This window comes from Carassius auratus, chromosome 26 (genome assembly GCF_003368295.1).
Source record: "Carassius auratus strain Wakin chromosome 26, ASM336829v1, whole genome shotgun sequence".
NCBI lineage: Eukaryota > Metazoa > Chordata > Actinopteri > Cypriniformes > Cyprinidae > Carassius > Carassius auratus.
In genome coordinates, this window is record NC_039268.1 from 11,788,170 (window position 1) to 11,798,150 (window position 9,981).

Sequence of the window (9,981 nt, forward strand, 5' to 3'; positions counted from 1 at the left end):
GTTTTACAAATTGTAAATGAAGCTCATAGTATCCTGGCACATAAGAACTACTTGAAGTCAGTATGGCATGAAAACGAAATAGCTGTAAGCTATCTGACAGCTGTCCTATCTGCAGTTATCCTCGACTACACACTGGTGCATCCTAAGGCACAAAACAATGGCTTGACCAGCGAAAGCTTTACCTTATGGAGAAGAAGGGCTGGTTCCTGCACACCTAGAGTAGGTAATCAGTTTTCTGTTGAAAAAGAGCTGATGCAGGATGATACGGATTCAAGTCTTTGCAACGCCACTCAAGCTGTTTTTATACCTACATCTTTGCAACTTATTAAAAACGTACTAAATTAAATATTTCTAGATATTTAGTTAAATTTTACTTTCTTTGATTTAAAAATGTAAAGATTGTTTTGATCATTGTTACATATATTTAATGATAACTCAATATATGGGTCATTCTGTCTCAAAATCAACCAAATTTCGAAAACATTCCAGCTCAGTTATTTTGTAAAATTGATGAAAGCCAAAAATAATAAATGTCACAGGTGTCTATTTACTGAGTAATCCACTATTTTGTAGAAAGAGCTCAAAATTACAGTTTTCACCTGAGATTTGTAGCCAAATTCCAGAAAAGGAGAAATTATTTACATGGCAGCATTATCATAATATTTTTACATACCTAGATTCAAATCTGTTGACTTGTCATATCTTGCATTATATGCCAATGGTGACCATTCCATTTGCAACCCTTCTATAGCTTCTTTAATATTTCTGTTTTTCATTGAGAAACTATGCAATATTTTATTAATTGGGAATTTATTAGATTGTCTATACCAGAATAGAGCTAGATCTGAATCTGTTGACATTTTCTTCCTGCAAGAATTTGTTTTCTTTGGAATATTATTTATGAATCATTGCAGAATAAGGCAAGGCACTTGAATTAAGAAAGTAAATAGGGTCCATTTTGATTCAACAATGAAAAAAATATAAAAAATATCATATAGATATATGATATATATATGTATATGTTGTTGTTTTATACCCATATATTATTTTAAGAATTTTTAAACCATCATTGTTCTAGTGTTTTTCTTCATGGCCTTTATTTGATTTATGTATGTCCTTATGTCCAGTAGGTGGCGGAGATGCACCTCGAGTAACTTACCAAACCAAACGTCATTCAATAGAAAGGTAGTAGAAGAAGAACTTCGCCTGTTTATCAACAAGAAGCCGGTGCTTTCGCCGACGTGTACTTGATTAATAGTACTTATTAACTATTTTTATTAGTGGTAACAACTTTACGATAACATATCTATTTAAATATGTGGATTCTCTTTTTGGAAACGTAAATAACACAACTACTTTACCGAGAGACTTTACAGTTAATAACCTGTCAAAAGTGGGATTTGTTGAACTATGCCCTGTCGTGTCACCTGCGTCACACTGCTGCTCTCTGCTGGGATACTGATCCATGTGATTAAAGCCGAGGAGTATACTGAAGAAATTAAGCCTCCAGACTGGAAAAAGACCCTAAAATCCATCCGGAACGGACTCCACAAAATAGACCAATACCTTAACGTGGCTTTAGACATGATAGGAGGTTCAGACGGACACTGTGTCTTTAAGTGCAATGACGGTAGGTCAGTTTAAACATAAGAACTTCTTCTTGCCTCATCATCTGGTTCAATTGTTCATGGGATTTGGCTCTTTATAGGATATACACCAGTTCCTCGTCCCAACTACAAACCATCTCCACCCAACGGATGCGGATCCCCTCTGTTTGGATTCCAGGTGAAGAGAGAACAGCTATTACTCATATTGCAGAATTGTGGTCTTCATTCATATGTATTGGGAGAATTCATTGATCGCTTCTCTACTTTGAATACTGCTTATTCTTTTAATATTCTCTCTGCCTCTGACTTGTGTTGTGTTTGAGTGCAGTTTGATATTGGGCTCCCATCAATGACCAGATGCTGTAATGAGCACGATCTGTGCTATGATACCTGTGGAAGAGAGAAAAATGACTGCGATGAGCAGTTCCAGGTCTGTCTGGGGACCATTTGTAGTTACTTACAAATGACACTGGGTTTGTCCCAAAGTGTGCAAGGTAAGCTGAAACAAATTAAAGGTTGACCCAATTAAATTTATTAAATAGTAACAGCGTATTTTTCAACAGTGTGTACAATATATATGTGTGTGTGTGTGTGTATATATATATATATATATATATACAGTGTGGCTCGAAAGTTTGGGCACCCCTTGCAGAATCTGTGAAAATATGAGTAATTTTCAAAAAATAAGAGAAATCATACTAAATGCATGTTATTTTTTATTCTTGTTTCCTTCTGGAGCATCAGTGAATGTTTGAATCTTTTTAAATAGTTGTGTTTGAGTCCCTCAATTGTCCTTAGTGTGAAAAGATGTATCTTAAAATCATAAAGTCACTGCTGGAAAGGGTTCAAATATGCAAAGATGCTGGAAAACTGAAGAATCTGCAGGACCTTAAAGATTTTTCTGAAGAACGCTGCTCAGTTTAACTGTTCAGAACAAACAAGGGACTCATGCACAACCATCACAAAACAGAAAGACAGTCGAGGATCATCAGGTAACAGCACACAGTATTAAGAACCAAGGGTTCCCAAACTTTTGAGTGGGGTTATTTTAATAATTTCAACAATCTTTTTGTCTTGTGGACTAAATGTTAATATATTTTATGTACAATATCTTACTCAGGACAGTACTAAATAAAATATAACATGCATTTAGTATGATCGCTCTTATTTTTTGAAAATTACTCATATTTTCACAGATTCTGGAAGGGGTGCCCAAACTTTCGAGCCCTACTGTATATATATGTGTGTGTGTGTATATACAGCATATCCTACTGTATTTCTTGTACATTTCGCTGAGGTCAAACCTTATACCCATTTTTTTGTTTTCCCAGCCTGTCAATCAGCAGTGACTTTGCTCTTCGATACTGTGATGCACTTGGGATGTAAGCCGTACCTGGACAGCCAAAGATCATCCTGCATTTGCCACTATGAGCAGAAGGATGAGTTGTGAGCAGTTAATATGTTAATGTAGAAGTTTGATTGTTTATCGTCTCAGGGTACTGCAAGATGCAACACAATTTGTTTCTTCACTTTGTATGTATTCATTGCAATGTCATAGTATACTGTGTATTTTGTAATTACAGGAAAAGTTAAATTATTTTATATAATTCTAAAATTATACATGCTGATGTGCCTTATATATATATACACTACATGTATATTGAATATATATAGTAAACTTGAATGAGACTTGATGAGCCAATAATCTGAATCCGTAGACACATTTGTGGAGTTCATGTTCAGGTGAAAAGTCAAGAAGAGCTTTAACAAATCTGAATTTTAATATCAAAAAGCAAGCAATACATAATAGAGTGAGCCAATAGACACATTATGCCTTAAAGAATGAGAACGTTTTCACAACAGCCAGTGGCTAAGAACTTTATCACAGTATGACCAGTAATCTCTCATACACACACAAATAATAATAATAATTTTACAAGCTTTTGTTTAGAACAGTTTTATCAAGAAAAAAAAAGTCCACTTTAAATTGCATTTGCAACCCTTTTGTTTTTTTCATATTTCAGCATTAAATTTCTCCAATAACTTTTTCATTGTAAATTTATTAGATTGTCTATACCAGAATGGAGTCGGAACTGAATCTGATTAAAAAAAAAAAATAAATAAATAAATATATATATATATATATATATATATATATATATATATATATATATATATATATATACTTTTTTTTTTTTATTAGAAGACATTTTTTCTTTGTAATATTATGGGCAAATCATAGGGCTAAGAACTTGCATTAAGAAAGTCAATAGGGTCCATTTTTATTTAATGTTGACTTTAAAAATTTACAGAATATTTATCCACAGTTTTTAAATAACCTTAAACTCTTAATAAACAGTAAGATCAGTTGTATTTGGGTGTGTTGTTTTTTTAAACCCATAGTGAAGCACATGATAATAAAAAAGGCAAGTTGTTTTGAGAGAACTGCAATAAATCAATCCAATCAATTAAAGCTATCTAGTTTAGTCTTGGGCAATAAATGAACAGTAGTATGAATAAAAAGTCGTAATATGTCTGTTGATCATGTCCAATCTGAGAACTGAGGTTGCTCAATCATCTTCTTTTAGTTCCTCCAAAACCTGCACCAGAAAACACCAGAAATAGATCTCATTTCCAAAACACACATCTAATTGACTTCTGATAGCTTACTCATGGCATTATGCAGCACAGTGACATTATAGGAGAGAAATGTGCTTAAAACACAAAAGCACATCTGGAATCTGTAACTAAATTTGCTATAGTTTACCTGAGGCGGTGCGTGTTCCTGAGCTTGTTTTTGGTGCTGGAGAAGGTGTGGTGGTGTAAGATGGTCCAGCGGAGCCCATGGGTGGCTGGCGTCTAATATCAACAAAAGTCAGGTGAAGACTGAGCTACAAATGACTACATTTAGAATAATATTAATGCTGTTAGCTTGGCAGATCATTTCTTACAAAAAAGGCTAAAACTGTTATGTTATTACCAACAACATTTGCAAACAAGTCACTATACCAATGCTGTATATTTATTTGATGTGTGGTTAAGTGAGTTGTGCATACTGTAGTAGGGAGACTATGAATGATCAATAATGACAAGTTATATTTATTTTGGGAAATATGGAAGCCTGTACTGTAGCAATTGAGAAGATGATCACTTACAGGTCTTATGCAATGCATCTTATTTTTGTAACTTTTTTCCTTTATTATGTTTCACGAATTAGCCTCTGTTATCTTTTGTCTTGACTGGACTTATAGTATTTTACATATCAGGGATAGATAGATATATATATATATATATATATATATATATATATATAGACATCTTTTACATTATTTTGTTTCCACTTTCTTCTTTTTGGACCTCACATTGAAATTGAAGTGTATGCCTTGTCAAAAAACTCAATAAAGGTTATAAAAAAATATGTAGACTTGATACATACAGGTGCTTGCTGTTAAGTGAATTATGTGAGGATATGTTGCTTGCTTACCTCTGATTCCCAAACAAATACCCCAGAATTCCACCTGTGCCCATTCCAGTCCAGAATCCACCCCCACCACGTCCACCAGTGTGTCCTCCAGTGTTTCCACCAGTGAAACCGGTCCAAGAACTCTGAGGTTTGGTGTATTCATCAGAAAAGCCATACCCGGGCCTTGAGTTGGAGTGATCTGCTGAGGGAACCCACAAAACATTAAATGTTACACAGTCCTCATACATAAATATGCAAATACCATGCATATTTGGTTACACTTAGACTTTCAATGCCATCAGTCACCCTCATGTTGTCTAAATCTTTATTAGTTTCTTAATTCTGTGGAACGCAAAAGATGATATTTTGAAGAACGTTGGGAACCAAACCGTTTTGGTTTCCACTGACTAGCACTATATTTTTGACCATACAATGGAAGTCAATGGGAGGTGAAGCTGTTTGGTTACCAATACTTTTCCAAATGTAATTTGTGTTCCCCAGAAACCAGAAGGTCATACAGGTTTGGACTGACATGTTTGTGAGTAACTTTCATTTCTGGGTGACTGATCACTTTAAGTCTATAATAATAATCCTATTGAAAATGAGAGACAGATAGATTGACTGGCTCACTGAGTACCTGAGTAATAATCCGGTTTGAATCCAGGCGGAGGCGGCTCCGTACCCTGGCTGTTATCCCATGTCCCGCTGTATCCCTGGGGTCCATCTCCACTGTAACCTTGGTGGCCGTGAGTAGGACTGCACAGAAACATCTTGTACACAGCATATGCCACCACCAAAAGGAAAGCTACCACTATAAGCCCACCCACTCCATCACCAGACGGGCCATTCTGGTAGGGATACTGGCCATTAGACTGCTGAGAATGGCCTCCGCTCTGCTGCTGCTTATTGTTGGAAAAGCCTTGGAAGAAGTTTGAGGCAAAGTCTGAGAAGCCCGACGAGCCCCTGGAGCCGTGTGTGTGCTGCTGCCTCCCTTCTGCCGTGAGCTCCAGCGTGTACTCCAGACCACAGGAGCCTCTCAGCACATACGCGTCATTGGGACTGTTATAGCCTTCACAGGATACCTCCACGCGACCAAACCTGTATGCGTTGTCCATGTCAGCCTTGCATTCCCACTATAAGAAAAGAGAGAGTAATACTATAAAGAGTGTAGAGAAATATAGTATGCAAGAGTCAGTTCTGGAGTCGTACCTGTGTGTCTATGCCATCTGATCCTCTGTTGTAACACTGGACCACCTCAGGAACGAATGATCCACAGCCAGCGGATCCTCCGACACACTGCAGCTGTGGGACAGGACTGGAGCGCCGTGCAGTGGTGTAGCGTCCTCTGTTGAGCGTGAGCACCTGAACATCACGCAGTAACACGGCCTCTGTCACAGGAAAATAAAAATGTATCTGACCACACCCCTAAAACATTTGGTATCACACAAAAGCATCGGATGACTTCTTTACGGTACGAAGATATCTTATAGTTTACTTAAATATATTTTAATAATATTTAATATTCCTACTGGTTCAGATTATTTACTGCATATTTTATTGTCATTTAAATAAAATATATTTATATTATCATTTTGGCAACACACACAACTTGAATGACAAAAAGCACCACCAATTCTCCTTTTATATTATTATAAAGAAAATATCAAAACACAAATTTATTTTGTCATATTGGCCCCAAAGTCACATAAAACCACCAACTGTAAATTACAAAACGTTACATGATATTTAATGTATATATGTGTGTGTGTGTGTGTGTGTGTTGTCATATCTGCCACATCCCCAAACTTAATCTGTATTACGTAAAAGCAAAATTAGTAAAATATTATCACAGTGGGTCACAACATCCACTAAAGCTGCAAATTTAGACTAAAACTTTAATGAAAATACTGTATGAAGTAGATCTAATGCGCACTTATTTTACTCAGACTGACGACCAGTCTATCTTCTCTGACATCCTTGACTTGATTATGATACGTTTAATTCTTTATAATGTTGATATAAAATATATTTTACCGTCATTCCAGCAGCTGATGTGAGGTATAATCAACAGCAAGAAGTGCAGAAACAAAACCCCGGAAACAAAGCTCCTCATTTCCACCGTTACGATGGAAAATCTCCTCTTTATGCTCGAGTATTGAACGGGATTGAAATGCCCCACTGTAAGCCAGTGCGTGGCTTTCACCAAAAAGCGAAAATAAAGACTGATGTAAACAAATGTAACTGACAGTTTAGTGCACCATCATTCTTCTCACGCTACTTCCGCTTCCGTGTTTCTGCTGAAGTTATGCAGATGAGCCTCTCATTATCGCCATCTACTGACAGCTGAATTGAATTGTATTACATAACTGATCTCAGAGGTGGTTTATAGAATGGCTAAGTTTAGTATCCTCATCCTACATTCGTTTATCCTTTCGAGTTAACATTATCTGTTTAAATCACACCTTTTAGTAGTGAATATAACTTTTTAACTATTTATTTCACAAGATGAAAATAACCATTAGAGAGGACTGTTTTATCTCTATTTACAGTTTTCTAGAATAATTTTTGCACTAATAACAGAATTTACATGTTACTGTTCTATACTCTTGACACATAATTCACAACCGATGATCAAAATGCAATTTTTTTAAACTGCTTCACACTTTTTCCAAATGCTTGGATACAATAAAAAATATATATTTTGTTAACTGAACTAAAATCACTGGTTCAAAATGACACAGCTGAACATCAAAGTATTGCTATTTCAAAATGCAACTCATGCATCACATCTGAATTCAGTGTCTATTCATTTCATTACAATTATCTAACTATTAACTGATACAACTGCTCAAAATAATACATAACTGTTGCATTACTCTTAAAGCATCGTTTTTATGGAAAATGATGAATTATATTAAATGTTTAGATTATGAAAGCGAATCAACTAAACTGAGTATGTTCAGGTATGATCAGTTTCAGTATTTGTTTTTCCTACAATACGTGTCTTTTTATAGGGTGAAAGAGCTGGAAGCTGAAAAAACTATTCATATATTTGGGTGAGGCAGGCTGTAACCTGGTCAAGACATGGAGGAGAGGTTTAGAGTGGCCGCCAATGATGTTCGTTGTATATTGTATTTGCTTGTTAGCAATTGAAAAAAATATAATGATGTCAGTGTCTGTCTATTACGAAGATGTATGAATGTACCATAATGAAAGCTGCATCGTGTTTAGAAAAACTTAAAATTTAATGATTGTACTAAAACTACACAGTGAAACTTTGTGTGTGTGATCTTAACTAATGTTCCTCTTTGATATTTCATAATAAATTTGTTTTTTTGAACCAATGCTTCTGCAAATGCAAGACTTCTTTAAAGATATGAATGCAATATGTAAAGTTTTGTATTCGACAACTCTGATTTCCAAAGAAATTACATCAAGGTTCTCAAACTGGTGATAAAATGATTGTAAAAAAAAAACTGTACTATTATATAAAATTATGTAATATCTGCTGTGATAATTGTTTAATCTCAAAACAAAGGTTTGTGGGGGGAAAAGTGCTAAACCAAGTCAAGACAATATTAGCAATCCAAATGTTAATTAGACAAAATTTCAGCTGAGCGTATGAGGTGGAATTACAATTTATCATAGCATTATATGACTTTACATCAATTATGATTGTTTTTATGGCTGTGCTTAAACTTGCTTTGTATTCAAATATTTATAGTACATCAAACACTATATCATCATCTCAAAGTTCTCAAATTTAAACAATGCTTATGCAATATTAATCATCACATACTGTATTGATCATATTGGTCAAACCCGTCAACAATTTTGTATTGCATAAAAATTCACCATGTAATCACAAAAATCTAAGGACAAAAGTATTAATTTCTCAGTTTTTCACATCACAAACAAAGTTTAGGCACTTAAGCTCAAAATTGAAATTTTGAAGCCCCCCCCCCCCCCCACCACACCCCCCTACATAAAATTTGAAGTAATACTGCTTTAGTGTAAGTTTAGAAATAACTTTATTTTGCCCATCACTCATGTAAATACACAGATATTATGAATGGATAGATACATATGTATTTAACTAAGAGTACCAGTCAACTGAAAAGCTGTTGGGTGCTCCATTCCTTTAGTACTTTCACTTCCAAATTTCATTCCATCATCTGAAATGATTTAAAGGAACACCCCGCTTAAAAAAAGAGGCAAATTTCCCCCTAAAAACTCCCCTAGAGTTTAACAGTTGAGTTTTACAATTTTTCGAATCCATTCAGCTGATCTCTGTGTCTAGCGGTAGCACTTTTAGCTTAGATTAGCATAGATCATTGAATCTGATTAGACCGTTAGCATCTTTCCCAAAAATTACCAAAGAGTTTCGATATTTTTCCTATTTAAAACTTGACACTTCTGTAGTTATTTTGTATACTAAGAATGACGGAAAATGAATATTTGCCATTTTTATGGACTAATATGGCTAGGAACTATACTCTTATTCCAGCATAATAATCAAGGAGCTTTGTTGCCGTACCATAGGTGCAGCAGGTGCTATGATATTATATATACCGGTATAGTAAAGTGATATTATAGCCTGAAGATAGTCCCCAGCTAGTTTGTGTAGTTGCAGCAATAGCAGAGGTGTAGGAGACTATTTTCAGGTGCTGTGTAATATCAGTGCGCCTGCTTCACCCATTGTACAGCATCAAAGTTCCTTGATTATTATCAAGAATGAGAGTATAGTTCCTAGCCATATCAGCCTAGAAAAAAAAATATATACATTCTTAGTACAAGATGTAACTACAGAAGAGTAAAGTTTAAAATAGGAATAATATAGAAACTCTTCAGTCATTTTTGAGCTAGATGCTAACGGTCTAATCAGATTCAATTATCTATGCTAAGCTAAGC

At 35.1% G+C, this 9,981-nt stretch overlaps 2 protein-coding genes across 3 annotated transcripts; one reads left to right on the top strand and one right to left on the bottom strand.

Annotated features, from left to right (window-relative positions):
* Positions 1-985: 985 nt before the first annotated feature.
* LOC113044334 (group XIIA secretory phospholipase A2) lies at positions 986-3,952 on the top strand. The gene is made up of 4 exons (XM_026204239.1): positions 986-1,630; positions 1,709-1,785; positions 1,936-2,101; positions 2,939-3,952. Exons 1-4 carry the CDS (start codon positions 1,411-1,413, stop codon positions 3,055-3,057), a joined length of 582 nt encoding a protein of 193 aa, XP_026060024.1. The 5' UTR covers positions 986-1,410; the 3' UTR covers positions 3,058-3,952.
* LOC113044333 (store-operated calcium entry-associated regulatory factor-like) lies at positions 3,863-7,372 on the bottom strand. 2 transcript variants are annotated; one of them, XM_026204238.1, is made up of 6 exons: positions 7,105-7,372; positions 6,280-6,458; positions 5,708-6,203; positions 5,092-5,269; positions 4,375-4,466; positions 3,863-4,207 (listed from the first exon to the last, which is right to left on the bottom strand). In XM_026204238.1, exons 1-6 carry the CDS (start codon positions 7,181-7,183, stop codon positions 4,182-4,184), a joined length of 1,050 nt encoding a protein of 349 aa, XP_026060023.1. In that variant the 5' UTR covers positions 7,184-7,372; the 3' UTR covers positions 3,863-4,181. The 2 variants fall into 2 exon arrangements, with proteins under 2 accessions (XP_026060023.1, XP_026060022.1); XM_026204237.1 differs by having other exon boundaries at positions 5,092-5,272.
* Between the last annotated feature and the right edge of the window lie 2,609 nt (positions 7,373-9,981).

Excerpts from the sequence above, each read along its gene's own strand:
- LOC113044334 (XM_026204239.1), top strand. The coding sequence starts at position 1,411 with ATGCCCTGTCGTGTCACCTGCGTCACACTGCTGCTCTCTGCTGGGATA. Across the intron at positions 1,631-1,708 it reads TGTCTTTAAGTGCAATGACG|GATATACACCAGTTCCTCGT; the intron begins GTAGGTCAGTTT and ends GGCTCTTTATAG. Across the intron at positions 2,102-2,938 it reads TTTGTCCCAAAGTGTGCAAG|CCTGTCAATCAGCAGTGACT; the intron begins GTAAGCTGAAAC and ends TTGTTTTCCCAG.
- LOC113044333 (XM_026204237.1), bottom strand. The coding sequence starts at position 7,183 with ATGAGGAGCTTTGTTTCCGGGGTTTTGTTTCTGCACTTCTTGCTGTTG. Across the intron at positions 5,273-5,707 it reads CAAACCGGATTATTACTCAG|CAGATCACTCCAACTCAAGG; the intron begins GTACTCAGTGAG and ends GGGTTCCCTCAG. Across the intron at positions 4,467-5,091 it reads TATTTGTTTGGGAATCAGAG|ACGCCAGCCACCCATGGGCT; the intron begins GTAAGCAAGCAA and ends TGTTGATATTAG.